We start from the raw sequence: 16,571 nt of genomic DNA, 5'->3' as shown, positions 1-16,571 counted from the left end.
TTGGAAAGTTTTCTGTCATTTGGTAAGTGTTGTTAAATGCTGGAATGAAAATCTGCCAAACGTATCAGCCTAAATATTTCCTCAAATTAATATTCATTAACTTTCTGCTAGTTGCGCAGGCTGCTGAACGTATGGCTAACTAGGACATGTGGTGTGAAAGTGATTTGCTTTTGCTTGAAACTTGGAAAGATTCAACACTTGAACCCATTTGCTCCGAAATCTTTTTAGTTATTCCTTGAATAGGATTTGATAGGTCATTGTGTATGATAAGCCATGCTCATTCTTTGGGTCAGAGAGGTACTCTTGAATGAAGTGAGGTTTGGTCAGAGCTGTTGAAGTTTTCTTTAGTAACACCAGCAAGAAACAGTGTATTGTGCAGGAGGGTTATGACGTTAAAATTACAGCAAAGTTATAAAGGCCAGTGTTTCAGGATGGACTGAGAAATGGGTCTTTTAGGCAGAGATTCAATTTTACCTCCTGCAGAGTAGAATGAGCAAGGAGTAAATGCATTTGTGGAGTTATCCGATTAGTTCTCCAGATAAGAGTGTATTTTCTATTGCAGTTTGCCTTTAAATAAGCATGGACACTTGTATCTCCATAGTAATATTACTCACATAATTGAATAGCACACATCACTGCCATGAGCTTACTATTTGCTCACAAATAATGCTGTTCATAAGGGACGCTTAATTGCTTTCTTTTCTATATGAGATATTTTCAACAGCTTGTCTATATATGACTAAGCATTATTCCCAGGAAGTACTGTGATGTCGTTTATAACACTGTACTGTTACTTTTTGTAGGATGGAGGTGTACACACATTCTCAGTTCCAGTGCGAAACCAGCAAGAAGTTGAAATTTATGTTCCAATAGTTCTTTCACCCAGCATTTTGACGTTTCCTTGGCAGCCAAAAGCAGGAGTCTACCAGTACACCATACAGGTATGCCAAAGATGTATCTAAATGCAGAAAGGATTGCTCAAGCAGATGCAGTGAGGCCTGTAACTACTTCAACTACTTACATAGAATTGACATTGAATAATTCAGGTACAGTGATATCCAAAATTTTATTTGGAGGAATTTTGTTGGATTATATTTGCAGGAATTAATGTGTAGATAAATAAATAAGCAGCCTTTTACCTCTTCCCTTTCACCTGCTTCCAATTTCCCTCATGAACCACCTGCATTTGCACACAAAGAGTAGTTTGAAATTAGAGAAAACATCATATGTATGAAATTCCATACTAATAATTAGAGACCGCCACTTTCTGTAAAGGGATGGAAGTATGAATTGGAGTATCAAGAAACTGCAAAAAGGGCGTGTCAGGGTGAATGAGCAGCACCCTGCCAACCTTTTCAGTCAGTATCCTTCACTCTTGGCATATCTCATGCTTCTAATAAAAAGTTACAGGAAAGGAAAGATAGTTTCACTGACAGCATTCCCTTTTTAAGGTACTTTGTTACATTTCTTCTGCTCTGTCATTGCTCTAGTGTTGTCAGTCCTTCCCATAGGCTTTGTAAAGCAAATGACTTGTCTTCTAGTATCTTGTGTATGTTCTACTGGAGAGAAGAACCTTGTGCTTTTTGAACTGAGACTCACCTCAATGCAGTATCCCCACGATCCTGTGCTCCATGCACAGTTTCTACCTCTCCTTTTTAACATGAAGAAGTGCTGAGTTTCGAGTTTATCATCTACTAGAGAGTATACAAAAACAGGCAGCAGGACACATGGTGTTTAAAGTAAATGTATCAATCTTGTAAATATAAATTTGCATTCTCTAGTGTAAATGTGAAGTTATTTCCATTGAATTTGAAATTGTCATCTGCATTTTTACCTTTTGTGGGATTAGTTAGAATTCATTCATGCCATACCCAACCACACCAGCAGAGTGTGGTAAAAATTCTTAGTACAAATACGCGTTTTCAGTACTTCATCATAATTTCTGCTAGAACCCAATGACGGAAAGTAAATGTCTTTTTTTTCTGTTTTCCACCTCCTTTGCAATTCTATTCTTGTCTCACCTTATCTCATATATATAATCAAATTTCTCATTAGAGAACACTTGTTCATGTTACTCAAATAATCTGTATCAATTAACTTCCTTTACTGCGATTTTTTAAAATAAAAAAGATCTTTTTTTGACTCCCAATATTTAAATTAGCTTGTATTTACTGAAACTGGGATCACTTTCTCAATGCCCAGTCAAGAATACTCATGGTTTTTTACAGTGACACACAGCTTGACTATTGTTCCTTCTTGTACATTAGTTTTTGCCTTCTACTTGGTAGATTTTGAGTCAGGCTATACTAAATCAGTGAAGAGACCTGAAAATAAGATGAAAGAGTTTTTTGGATCTAGCCAAATTCTGCTTATAGTTAAAGTAACTCCCTCCAGATGGTATCAGAATGACTTCTAGGTTTTATTTTCTCAGCTGTCTTTGGTTCCTTTCTCCATGGTTGTGCTAATAAGATGGCTTCTGTTGCAAACATTTAGTTAAAAATAAATAAATAGGATGAAGATATTTCCTCACATGCACTAGAGAAGTGAAATGGCATCTTATGAAGTTAAGTACATGGATTTCAAGCTAGAGGTTATTTTTTCTAGTGAGGGCATCACCTTCAGTGGTAACAGTTTGTGAAGTTCAGCTTTGGATAACAAGTAGGCTGAAACAGAAGTTGGCTTATTCTCTCTTAGAGAAAACTGACCGCTTGAAAACAAAACTATGGTAACGCATTTTGTCTGTATGGCAAGGAGATGTGACTCTATAATATTATCAAGAATTGGGTATTATTGTGTTCTGCTCATTTCCCTGTTTTAATTGAAAATACAATTACAGAATGTTCTGAACATTTACATTCCTCAGCAAAACACTTCTTGCTATATCTTACGCATCATCTTCTTAACTATTCTTCCACTCATCTTTGTTTGGTGCTCTTTGTGTAATCAGATTGTGAATGTGTTCGTAGAAAGGAAAAAGGGAAATTACTATCCTTTTGATTTTTCTGGTAGAAGCTATTAGGTAAGCTGCTGCATAATTTAGATTTATTTTCTACACTGTACTTCTAGTCAAGATTTATCTTGTCCATTTTTATATCAGTTTAATTATGAAACGGGCTAGAGCAAATGCTGAGGAAACTAAAGAATTTTTTTAAAAAAATCATGTAAACATTGTTACAGTGTTCGCCTTAGTTTTCACTCTGAGGCAATTTTGATATTTATTTTGGAGTGTGACAGTCACTTTTTTAAAATTTGCTTTAAAAATGCATTCTCAGTATACATCACTGCAGTTTTATTCTCAACAAGCATTTCATCTAGCTCACAATGTTATCTAAAAGCTATATATTTTACAGCATTGTAATGATTTTCTATAGTAACTAGTGTTTAACATCAAGGAAGACAATTCTCTGCTTATGTTGGCTAAATGTTTTTTGGCCCTTGACTTTATAGAGTATGAACCTGCAGCAGATATTACCCTGTGCTGTCTGCCAAGAGCTGTTTTTCAGTGCATGTAATCATTTGTCTCTATTGGCATTGATCATAACCCCAAGTAACTAGTTCTTATCCTTCTGTGGAATAATTCCATTTACTTAAGCTGTTCCAAACTTGAAACAAGCATTTGAGAGCTGGGAGCTTAAGGAACAGGTTTTTTTTGTTTTGTTTTTTTTGCATGTGTGTGTTTTTGTGTGTGTGGTGGCATTGTTTATTTTTTTTAAATGGGAATCTGCATGATAAACCTGAGCTTATAAGTTTGGCAGTAACTGACTCTTTCCTTGATGCTTTTGTGGGAGTGTAACCTGTACATCTCGCAGACCCTCACAGTGCTCACCGCAAGCATGGGCAGTTTCTATACATCTTAGCTGATTGGTTGCTGGATCAGCATGTTTGTTGAATGGCTGCAGGTAGATGCGCTTATTTTCAGCATAAAATCAAAGAAGTAATGCCAAGAAAATGTTTGTTTGTTTTTTCCTCCTGTTGTCCCGTTCCCTCCCTGCCTGCCCTGCTTCTTTTCTCTTCCGTTCAGATAACTTAACAATTCTCATTGGCAGAAGCTAGTCAGTACAGAGTATCAGGTTAGCAGCTATGAGATCCAACATCATTGGATCTACACTTTGGCTATCAGTAACTGAAAAATAGTGGGAGTTTTCAGATGTATAATAATCCTGTGTGCCAACTTGTGAAATCATGTGCTGAGTCCAAACACTATCAATTGCTGGGAGTGTCAGATTTCTGCAGCTGGGAGATATATTTGGGTTAGTAGCACTGGTGAGAATGTAGGATATGGGCTTGAAGAAACCAGAAATTAAAATGAATGAAGGACGGTAATCTTCTCATTTTGTACTTGACCTTGCTTATTTGGTAGTTCTGAGGTGTTATTTTACTTATATCCTCAATAATAGCATTGTTCATCAGTGTGTTCCTGGCTTCTCAGGCAAAATCTTCAAAGCCTAAATTTTTTCTCTGTATTCTAGGCACATGGTGGAAGTGGAAATTTCAGCTGGTCCTATTCTAACCAGGCAGTTGCTACGGTGACAGTCAAAGGAGTAATGACAACTGGAAGTGATATTGGCATCAGTATTATTCAGGCAATTGATGTTCAGAATCCATTGCATTATGGAGAAATGAAGGTAAAACTTGATTTTCCCTGGCTGCTCTTAAATACAGCTTTTGGAAAGTAGTAGAAGTTGAGAATCCGATAGGCCTTCCCCTTTCCAAGATTTTCCCAAGAGGTTTTCCTGCCTGCCCTGGGGCAGGTTAAGTGATTGGTTTCAGAGTTTATGCTTCTTCAAAATCAATCTGTCTCTTCTGTATTAATTGTAGTACTTTTATGCCTCCCTCCTGATTTCCTTGGTAAGTCTCTTTTTTTGTTGAAAGTCCTTAGCGCAATAAGTGAACAGTTGTTCTCCGCTGGTCTAGCTACCTAAGCAGACGAGCCAAATTAAATATATTTTGCAGGGTAAGAGGTGAACATTTTCTCTTGATGTAAAATGACAGGTATCATCAAGATGTGCAAGGAAATTCCTGCCTGAAGAAGTGACTGGGATGTTATACAGTGCCACTTAACAATCTAGATACTAAAACTGGACAAGGAAAAAATAATCTTTTAGAAGACTAAGAATGGAAAAGCATACGTCCTGAGAGGGTGTGTGCCATCTCTGTGTATATCATACCCTATTCCTAGCATTTTGTCAGGATGGAAAGTGTGTGATGAAGAATAAAGAAAATACAGGAACAGTATATGTAACTACGCACAGAACAGTGTGCAAGGATAAGTGAAGAAGCTGCTCTGTTTACTACTTCCTGTAAAACTACAATCTTAAATACTTTAGCATGTTATTGATTGGAAATATTTTGTTGCATCCTTTGGATGCAAATCATTTGCATTAATGAAACTGTGTCAATGCTTGTTGCCTGTCAAGCTGTTCCAAGCTGCCAGACACTTAATGTGGTAGAATAAAAACAAAGTATTACTGTGTTTTGTAATTACTGCTGTGAAGCAGTACTAAGCTACTTTCACAAATTCAGATGTTTTAATCTATGCTTTAAATCTATGTCTCTTGCAAAGACCTAAGCATTGGAATGGAAATGTGACTGAGAAGAGGAATTTTGCTCCTGACCTCTTTACAATTGAGAGTATACTGAGCATGTGTGACTAACCTGAGATCCAGAAACAATTTGTCTAACTGCATGGTCATAAATGAAATAGGTTTGTTTGTGCCATGCAGATACTGTTGAGGCTGGCAAACGACCTCCATCTGGCCAAGGCTTTAAAAAGGTGATAGTTCTTGTTTCTGAGGGAGCACAACAATTGATTTAGGAATCATGTCTTGCAAGCCCTGGGGCAGTGCACCTTCCTTCCAGTATACATGCATGTAATTTAGCAACTGGTGGGGAACAAGCTGATTGCCTTCAAAATACGTAAATTAGCTATGCAAAATACCTCATAATTTTAAAGTATTGCCATGTGCAGCACTGCTGTAATTGTTAAATTGCACTTCTGTTTCACCAGAGTCCCACCTGACAAAAGTGTTGTATGTGTGTATATATATATATATATATATATATGTACAGTTTTTGATCAAGACTCCCAAGTCTGTCCCAGAATTGAGAGAGAGCAATGTAGGCATACATCTCTTTATTCGGATGTGTGTGTTGGGAAAGATATTTCTAACAAAGCTTTACTTGGAACTACTGCATCTACTAATGCTGCTGCTGCTGTGTGTGTCTTGTTGTTTTTTTGTTTGTTTCTTTTAGGGGGAATTAGCTAGTTTTTTTTTTTTTTTTTGCGTGTATGTGTGCTCAAATTGACTATATCAATTCTACAAGATGGATATGAGATAGGTACTACACTTCATGCTTGGTCTTTAAATGTCTTTAGACTTCATGACTGGTCATTAAAACTGTAGAATTTAGTTTATGAACTTGCTCTGAAGTAGCTCCCTGCGTAACCAGGTTTCAGCAGTGAGAAACAGTGACAGTTACCAGCAAGAGATGCAAGAATGAGGGCTTTCAGTTAAAACTTCTTATCCCCAAGCATAAGTCAAAGCCTGAAGACAGAAAAAAGTGCTTCTCTCTATGTGAGCTTTCAGAGCAGTGTATTGCATGATCCAAATTGGTTATTTTTGAATGCCTTTGTTCTTGTGCTAGGAGTTGCATAGAATATCTTCGAAGGATTCTAGTTACTGACCTCAGCCAGCAATAGGAATAGTCAGCTGTGTTCCACAAGGGTTACAATATTAACACTACCATACGCTTCACTATTCTGTCTTTCAAGCTGTTTGCAGCTGGTTAAGAAACTGAGGTATTGCAAATGAAAAGCTTTGATCATAGTGATTGTTAGGAAATATGCAGGAAATCTGTGGCAGTTTCTTTAACAGTAATGGGAAAAAGTAGCAAATTACAATAATAAATAATATAGCTAAGGCTTGTTCATCAACATATTATATACAAGAGCATGCAAGTTCAGTTTCTGCCAGTCTTATTTTAGGAAGTAACCCTTTTAATTTCAAGGTATCTCTCAAATAAGCATTACTTGTGGAAGCAGAATGTTGTAAAATTAGGCATTAGAAATCTGGTTACTTATTTTAGATTTCTGACATTACTGGGGAGACCTTGGATGCCTTTGGAAATGTTTTGCCAACAGAAACGCACAAAAAAAAAAAGGCGATCAAATAAGCTCATGTGAGAAAGGGCCATTAGTTCCCCCAGCTTCTGCAGACCCGCTGTGAGAGATCCAGGCTGGAGGCTGGGGACACTTTCTGACTATGTCAGGTCCAGCTCAAATATTTACCTTGTAGAAGTCAAGTTTGGATACTCAAGCTGGCCCAGTTGGTGATGGTACCTCCTGGAGATAACACGCACCTTAATCCTCACTTTATGATTTGTGCGGCAGAAGGGAGAGTTGTGCAAGTAGCAGTAGAGGGATCCCCAAGCTAATGAGAACTTGAACTCTTAAAGGACAGGAGCACTAACATAGTAGCAAGCTTTCCATGGCCTTTTTTGATACCTTTCTGCGGTAGGTAAACACAAAAGCAAGTCTGAATATGAGAGAGAATACTTTCAGCCATAAAAGGGAATCAGCAACTGGGACATGACTACAAGAGGGCTAATTAAAACAAGGAGAGCATAATGAAGTCTTCCATTTCATCTGGTACCTTTTTGCAGATTTGATGCACCTCTGTCTTATGTTTCTTTCCTCCTTCAGGTATATGTAACTGAACCTAGCGGGATGGAGTTCACGCCATGTCAAGTTGAAGCACGTGTTGGCCAAGTATTGGAGCTGCCCCTGAGAATTAATGGCCTAACCAATGTTGAAACAGGCGAGACAGTCCCACTGAGCGACTGCTCACACTTCGATCTAGTTGTGGAAGTAGAAAACCGTGGTGTGTTCGTGCCATTGCAAGGTGATTTAACCTCATCCCTCCCTGTTTTGGAAGTTAAATTAAAATGTTACTAAATCACATACCTCCTTTAAATCAGCGTTTCATCTGCTATGTAGAGTATTGCTAGAGATATGCTTTTAACTTAGAAGATGGGGATCAGAGTAGGTATGCAGTTTTATTTTGAGAATGTATTTACTTTTTCATGCAGAACTTTATATTTTTGATGTTTTGTGGGACTCTGAAAGCATTTTGGCAACTAATTTGTTGGAAAAAGTGCAGTCTGTCACGTCTCTACTGATACAGTGTTTTTAATATGCTTCTGTAACAAGGCTGAATGTGTTTGAGGTGGCACTGGAGGATTTGCAACAACACTAAGACTAAGAACTGCTTTGCAGTTTTTGTCCAGCAGTGCTTTCTGTTCTATCAGACAGTGTTTGCTTGCAAGAAACTAAGATGATCAGCTGATTAAATTTTGCCAAAGCTCTGTCGTTCTTAAAATCGTTGCTTTAAGAAGTGTAGCAAGAGCATGGAATCTGCATGTTATTTTCAAAGATTGCCATTAGTATTGCTTGGCTAAATGGATATTGAGCAACGTGCTTGTTCCTGAGTCTGCTGAATTTAGTATGTTATTCAGATGTACTATTATTTTTTTCCCAGTTCCTCTTGTATGGAAGCTCTTTCCTGTGCTACCAAGCCAGTAAAACCAGTCTGCATTGTGCCACCTGTTTGCCTGAGAGGCAGCTATTTTAAATGTCAGTGCATAATTTGCTCTTGTACTGTTTTACTTCCTTGTTGTTGTTTGGTTTTTTCTGCAAAAAGAGGGGTGAGGGTACACCACCAAGCTCCAAAATGTTATGCGTAAGCAGAAAAGTTGCACCAAAATACCTTAACTTCAGCTAGAGAAAACTGAAACCGTAGGCAATACAGCATGTTTGTGCAGGAAGGTTTGTCTGAACCATGCGACTTATTTGTGCTTAAATACGATCCAGTTTCATCTTAAAACAGCGAGATCAGATTATTCTCCTAAGAGAAAGAAAATCATGTTAGTTCGTACCAGAGAAAAGACTCATGACCTGCTTTGGACAGGCTGAAAATAAAGTTTGAGAGAGACGAATTGTTCAGTAATTGTTGGGTTTGAGATGAAAGACAGTAGTGACTGTTTTACTTACTCAGATGGAGAGCGCGTCTCTAGTTACTTCTGGTAGAAATGCTTCTGCTGAGAAAAGCTATGTAGAGCTAGCACTAAAGTGTCTAGGCATTTCTCTCCAAATATATAAATATATGTTTTTAATTTATTTGATAGGAAGGCTTAAGCCAACTGCTGATTTTTGTAGTGGAGTCAAAGTGAAAGCTGAAACTCAAGGATACACAACACTTGTTGTTAGTTATACCCACAGTCATGTCCACCTCAGCGCTAGCATCACCATTGCTGCCTATCTACCATTAAAAGTAAGTGTTTTATTTGTTTGTAAAGCAATCCATACCTTAAAATGCCTTTAAGTGACAAATCACAACTTGATATTATGTAAGTAGTAGGGTTTAAAAAAAAAAAAAAGTTGGATGGTTGATTCGCAGGAAAAGTCTTATGCTTTGGTTTGGGTCATCGTGTTTTAATCGTCTGTCTATGGAGCATATGTGTGTATATATAAATGTTATATTTTTTAATATATCTATATATAAAAATATGTAGTGGAGTTTGTCTACATAGATACCGTGTCTGCAACCCAGAAGGCTATTCAGTGGTGAACTAACAGATTGTTTCAACTTCTGAAGTGGAAAGTGAATTTGAAATCCTTGCCCATTTTTCAGATTTTTGGCAGAAGTCACAATTGCTGTCATCTGAAGAAATATGCAGGACAGTTAATAGGAATAACCCTCATCTGAGTGAACTGCGGAGGAGTGGATATTTTGAGGGTGGAGGATAGCAAGCTTTATAGCACAGAGTTCCTCCTTCTGGTTAGTTTGCAGTTACCTGACTTCTACAAATTATTTCTTCTTTTCTTTTCTTTTCAAAATTTTTTTCCTCAATTTATTTTACTTTCATGTTCATCTTCTCATTGGAAGAGTAATAAGAAATTCAGGGGTAGGGAGCAAAACTGCCAGGTAAATTAAATGCAGAAATTAAGTTGTTAAATAACCAAATTTGAGTATGTAAAATGCTGAAAAACAACTGTGTAGTACAACATCCAGACAATTCATTCATGAAACTGAATCCTTCAGAAGTTGTGTATCTCTTTTTTTAACAGCCTACTTCAATTAGTAAAATAACTGTTCAGCATACTCTAAGTGGATTGAAAATGATGAGACAAATCTTTTTTCTTCTGTTCATTTGAAATAATTAACAATTGGATTAAGAAGGTAATAAGGGTGCAGTTACGATTCTGTGTACATAATAGTAAATAAAAGTAAACCTAGTTTATGATTTCTGCTGTCATAGTATATAAACTTTTTTTTTTTGCAAGAATGGAAAGCTGACATTCATATATGACAGTGAAAAGGAATGTTTTTTCCCTACAAATAAGAGAAACGTTGGATGGTTTATTAAAGAAAACATTAGGGAAAAAAAACCTGAGGACAGGGTCAGTATTTGGAAATACAAAACAGTATACTTGGGTCTTCAGAAGTCAAGCACTGAATCTGCAAAACTGAAGTTTAATAGATTTGACCATGGCTTTTTTCCAAAATCTGGAACAAAAGTTTGTGCAAATCATTGAGACTTGACTGTAATGATCATTTTACTTTTTAAAGATGCTTTTCTGACAAAAATCTTAAATTGCAGAGTATAAATTCATTGAAGATGCTGAAACATCCTGAGCAGTGTGTGTAAGCTTTTCTGTTGTTAGCAGTACATGTGAGAGAGACACAGTCTCTTTAATGAGGATTTTTTCATATGTATGACATCATTCCTGTTTACTAGCAAGCCCCTTAGGGCATTATAACACCATTTTTCATCTATAAAGTAAAATGATTCCAGTGTCCTTAACAGAGCCAAAATATGCTGACAGGGAGATTAGATTAAGTACACTTTTAAAAAATCTTTGCTTAGGTATTCTGTGCTTAAAGAATAGAGATAATTTTTAAATCTGTGCTAAGATAAGCTTCACAGAGTGAAGAATGTTTCTTTAAAATGTACGATGGTGATTTCCATGTTTGTTTCCCTCCTTTCTGTAGATTGAAATATTTGTGATGCCCCAAAATGGAGGATGTGTACATTTTTCTGTCAGATGTCTATCATAAAACAATTATAGTATAAAAAGTGAGGAAAAATAAACAGGAGTCAAAGGGCAGGCAGACACTCAAAACTAAATCTCTTGTTTTTCCCATTGGGCTTTTACCTTTTATATTACAAATATAACCAAGGAGTAACTGGGAGGAAAGAGGAACATTTATGACAACTCTTCCCATGCCTCTTCTCTCTTCCTACCTAAAGGCACCTGTGGGAAGAATTGAACGATCTCTTGTTAGCTGTTATTTCTTACTAAATTCTAAGTTAAATGGGGTTGTGGAACACACACTACAAATGGTTATTGTGTTTTAATATGTCAGGTTAATTTCTGTGATGATAAACAGCACAGTCTATCCCAGTGATGCGCATCAATCTGAAATTTCTTGTAGAGGTTTGAAGTAAAACTTGGGAAGAAAAATAACTATGTGCACAGAACTGTGCTGGAGAGAGAAAGTGAAAGGATTTTTGAAGAGTAAAACTGGATTTTATTTCATTCATTAAAGTGCTGTAAATTTGAAAAAAATGTATTAGATTTCTGTGCTCAGGAGAGTATATTCAGAGTCATTCTCTTGTGGTAGCTCTTCATGAAAGAGATGCGATTAGAACATAGTTAACTTTTCTCTGCATCCTTGGACTCTACTGAATAGAATCTGACTGGGTCAAATTGCTGTAGGTGATACTAATCATTTTGGTACAACTCAGTTCTTAAATAATCAGATTTACAAACCACTGTAAGTAAAAAACATAGACTAATCAAAACAACAAATAGGACTTCTAGGAAGTTTCTTTTGCAAAGAACAGTCAAAGTGTTTGTGAATAGAATCATTAATCCCTAGCTGTCATTCATTCCAGACTGTTGATCCTCCATCCGTTGCTTTAGTGACTCTGGGTTCCTCTAAAGATATGTTATTTGAGGGAGGACCTAGACCATGGGTACAAGAGCCTTCCAAGTTCTTCAGGAACATCACTGCTGAGGATGAAGAAAGTATTGGCCTGTCTTTATTTGGGCTTCCTACATCTCGGAATAACATCCAGCATTGGGTTCGAGTATCTTGCAAAAGCCTGGGAGAGCAAGTAAGTGCCAGAAGGTGTTTGTGTTGTCCTCCATCAAATGCTGAGCTAAGGCAATTGAGAACAGGCTTCAGACAGATTTATGATACCATATACCTTTTAAATAATGAGTAGTTTTTATAATAAGCCAGTAAAGAACTCACATTAAGTACATTGTTTATGCATTTTCTTCATTGTGATGCTGGTACAGGTTTTAGACAGTTATTTCATAATGTTATGTTATAAAGTGATTTTAGGATGGGTTTATTGCAGTATAAAGCCAAGTCACAGTAACCTTATGTTGTAGAATGCATTAGAACAGATAGATCCGAATAACTGCAGCTTGCTTCAGTTTACATAAACAGGAATGTAGCAGAAGGTTACTGCACTAGACTGACTCTTCAGTCTGACCTGCTCCTCTGAACCAAGTTATCTGACAGTGTAATTGTGTTTATTCAAACAAGTAACAGTCATGTGAATGGCTGTAGTCATGTTCCACCTGGTCTTGTTTTCTCCAACGTGCAGAAGTGATTTGTCCTGCTTTATGAAGCATTTAGCTTTGGTTTAATTTTTTTTTCTCCTGTAATTTTGTGACGCTTAAGCGTTTCAGTGTGGCTGCCAAATTGGTTAACTGGTTTCCTCAGCAGACACTGTACAAAGTATAGCTATTTTATGCCCAAAGAAGGGCAACAAAGCCAGTGAAGGGTCCAGAAAAGAATTTTTAAGAAGAGTTGCTGAGGGAACTGGGGTTGTTTAGCCTAGAGAAAAGGAGGCTCAGGGGAGACCTTATCGCACTCTCCAATTACCGTAAAGGAGGCTATAGTGAGATGGGGGTCAGGCTCTTCTCCCATGCACAAAGTGATAAGGGGAAATGGCCTCAAGTTGCACCAGGGAAATTTTAGATTGGGTATCAAGAGAAATTTTTTACTGAAAGAGTTGTGCAGCATAGGAATAGGCTGCCCTGGGAAGTGGTTCAGTCGCCATCCCTGGAGGTTTTCAAGAAAAGTATAGGTTTAGAACTTAGTAGTGTGGTTTAGTGGTAGACTTTAGTCCTAGGTTACAGGTTGGACTAGATGATCTTTAGAGGTCTTTTCCAACCTGAACGTTTCTATGATTCTATTTCTGTAACTGGAGATTGAGAAAGGACCAAATATATTTTTGTTGCCCGTGACTGTGGATGCATTGGCTGACTCTCCTCGGTGTGGTCCAGAAGAGAGATAGCATCTGTGTGTCTTTGGCTACATAAGGCAGATAACCAGATCTGCCTCAGCCTGCTGGGATAACCTTCTCTGTGTTTATGTCCAACTTGTTTTGTTGAGGGCTAAAGAGGGCACGTAAAATAAAGCTCAAGATGTTTTGAACATCTTCAGCTGGCTATAAATATTGTCTTTGAGCTGTTCTGTTCTCACTCTGACAAGAAAAAAAAAAAAAACAGCCTGTTAGCTTTTTAAGTTATGAAAGGTTTGTTTGTGTCAAGCTAGATGGTAGTAAACATGAATACCTAGAAAAAGTTTCCAGGAATAGTACTTTGATAATGGCATAGAACTTCTCTTGAAGTGTATGTCCTTTCAAATCTTGTGTCTCCAATGGTGCTATAAATCCACAAGAAACATATTTTGCTTGTTTCTTTTGACAGCAGAATATAACTGAGATGTGTGAAATAGAATGTGCCTGAACTGAATAGTCTTTTTCTCTGTCCTCACTTTCCTGTTTTCATAATTTTATAGGTTATTGCCTTAACAGTTGGAAACAATCCCACGGTGACCAACCCTTTTCCAGCAGTTGAGCCTGCTGTGGTGAAGCTTATCTGTGCTGTCCCTTCACGACTCACTTTGACTCCTGTTTATGGAAGTCCTCAGCTCGATCTCTCCTGCCCTTTGCTGCAACAAAACAAGCAAATGGTAAGGCTGAGAAAAGAAACAGAAAAAAGTGTTATTGTAACATATAAATCAGTCTTTGGACCTCTACATGAGAAACAAAACAGTTGATTTGAAGATTGCGAGGGTAGCAGTAACTACAGGATTGTGGGCGGCACTCATATCATTAACTGCTTTTGCAGAGAATAGTCTAAATGTGAGTTTCCTGCAGTGGTTGTTTGAATACATTTATAAAGAGATGTTATCAGAAAACAGGAGTATATGCAAAAGCACACATATTGTGTCTTCTCACAAAAGAATCACTGTGAGGGTTCAGTGAACCTGACCTGTCTCAAAACTGGGGCTAAGCAGAAGGGGAGAAGCGAATGAAAGCAAGTTGAACTTTTACAACAACAACAAAAAAAAAAAGGGGGGGGGGGTATATATGTTTCCAGTGGCTGTTTTTAAGGATAATCTTTTTCCCTGTACCATTTCACTCTAATCGAAATACTCCATTGAGTATGTATAGAGATATTTTACCGTGCATTATTATTACGTTATTATTACAAGTGTACATTTGCATGTGCAGTGTGTATTGTTCAGTGACATCAGGTTTATTCAGTTTTGCAAATATGGGTGGTAGTGCCTGGACAAATACGTATGTGTAGATTACCAAGCATTAAAACTTTCTTCTGTATCCAAGTGAGTGCTGTCATACCTTGTCTGCCGAGTAAACTCTTTTGTTGTGTTCATATTGCTTGAGGGTATTTGCAAGTCATCCTAGTTTCATAAAACTGCAATACGTATGGAGTTGAGGAATCTTTTAATGTTATTGCTTTTACATAACAACAAGATAAGAAGTTTTTGCATATTATAAGTCATTTTAGACTTCAACTATTTTTCTAGCTCTATATGTGTCAAGAGTTGGACTGTATCAGTGCGCTGTTTTTGCTAGCACATTACACGAGATGAACATTAAAATGTGCTGTATCTTCTGACTAATAGCAACATTTTTTATTTCTTTCAATTCCAAATACAATATACCTGAGCAGTGTAGTTTGGTTTTGGTTTAGAGTAATTTACTGGTTTAAAACTAAGCAAAACCAACAGCAAAAACCCCTTGCAGTTGAAGTACAACTTAATGACTTTGCATTGATGGCTTATTTTAATGAATATGACTCACGTAATGAATGATACAGTAAGTGTAACAGAACTCAAAATATTTTTTTTTCTTTTCGTGATTAAAAATCCTCTTGAATCTTTTCAGTCCAAAATATTCATTCTTTTTCAGGTTCCTGTTTCAAATTATCGCAATCCGGTATTGGATTTGTCTGCATATGACCAACAGGGAAGTAAATTTGATAACTTCAGTTCCCTGAGTGTTATCTGGGAATCAACAAAAAAGTCTTTAGCTAATATTGAGCCTAATATGCCAATGGAATTGATTCTGAAAGAAGATGGAAGCAGTCAAAAGAAAATGCATGGTAAAAATTAGTTTAAATGAGCATTTCATTATTTGAACAGTCCAGGATTAAATCTATATGGTAGTGTCTGATCTTGATTAAGAAATTAATGTGATCTGCAGTCGTATTTCAGCTTGTCCTAAACTTGCATTTTAAGCCTGCATTATTAAACAAAAATAAACAAAAAGCCTATTTTTAGTGAGGAAAATCATTGTTGTCTTAGAATGACAATGGAAGAGGTGAACAGTTTATACTTTGTCTTTTTCTGCCCCATAATCAGATTTATTTTGCTTTTTCTTTGGTTCCAGGCTTACAAACTGTTCTAGTTCATCACAAGTCTGGAACAACTGCTATTTCTGCAACTGCAACAGGATACCAACAGTCTCATCTCAAGGCAGCTAAAGTAAAAATACCGGTACTCAGTACTCTTTTTTTGTTGTTTTTTATTTTGGGGGGAGAGGTGAGGGGTCGGGTGGGCAGGGCAGGACGTGGAATTATTTCCCTGTGATGCTTAATGTGTAGTATTTGTATACGTTTATTTCCCCAGTGCATAGTAATCGAAAAATAAGGCAACTCCATAACCAATTCTGAAGACAGATTCATACCACTAGATTTTTTTTAATGTTTATGGCTTTCTTTTTTTTCTTCATCATTATTTTCTGCTATCCATATCAAATATGTCCTATTCTTTTCCCTTTACACCTTTCATTTAGTTTTCTTTCAATCCAGACTTGTTTAATGAACTGGTGAAGCTCTGCTACTTATCCTTCACCAAAGAAACCATGTGCTTAATGCAGTTTTTACACGGGAAGGCAAATGTATTATTTCCACTTGCAAAACAGGGTAAGGATGTTATAGGTGAGCAAAGCAAAAGCTGGCTGATACATACAGTTCATATGACAGTAAAATCTGTGCTCTGACTAATGCTCTTGTTCTTCGATCTCCATTGGTCATAAAGAAGGGAGAGGATACTCATTTATATGGTGCCAGCCATATAAATGAGTTGTAATGATAGAAGTCAATAGGCATTCCTTACAATACTTAAATCTGTAGACATTTAACACATGGAAGAACAGCAGCGAAAAGTAGGGATGAT

The 16,571-nt window shown here is 37.0% G+C and overlaps 1 protein-coding gene across 2 annotated transcripts in view; it reads left to right on the top strand.

Moving 5' to 3' along the window:
* NUP210 (nucleoporin 210) overlaps positions 1–16,571 on the top strand; it is a 66,278-nt gene that overhangs the window by 22,120 nt on the left and 27,587 nt on the right. The window contains exons 11-18 of one of the 2 annotated variants that reach the window (XM_035558266.2): positions 804–941; positions 4,470–4,625; positions 7,703–7,901; positions 9,184–9,329; positions 11,959–12,180; positions 13,884–14,057; positions 15,304–15,496; positions 15,784–15,890. In XM_035558266.2, coding sequence (XP_035414159.1) covers positions 804–941; positions 4,470–4,625; positions 7,703–7,901; positions 9,184–9,329; positions 11,959–12,180; positions 13,884–14,057; positions 15,304–15,496; positions 15,784–15,890 — 1,335 coding nt within the window. The remainder of the gene's footprint in view (positions 1–803; positions 942–4,469; positions 4,626–7,702; positions 7,902–9,183; positions 9,330–11,958; positions 12,181–13,883; positions 14,058–15,303; positions 15,497–15,783; positions 15,891–16,571) is intronic. The other variant, XM_050712701.1, reaches the window with a different exon arrangement.

Source organism: Cygnus atratus, chromosome 10, assembly GCF_013377495.2.
Source record: "Cygnus atratus isolate AKBS03 ecotype Queensland, Australia chromosome 10, CAtr_DNAZoo_HiC_assembly, whole genome shotgun sequence".
NCBI classification, from domain to species: Eukaryota; Metazoa; Chordata; class Aves; order Anseriformes; family Anatidae; genus Cygnus; species Cygnus atratus.
The sequence above is the reverse complement of the archived record's forward strand: the minus strand, read 5'-3'. Positions and strand labels throughout refer to the sequence as shown.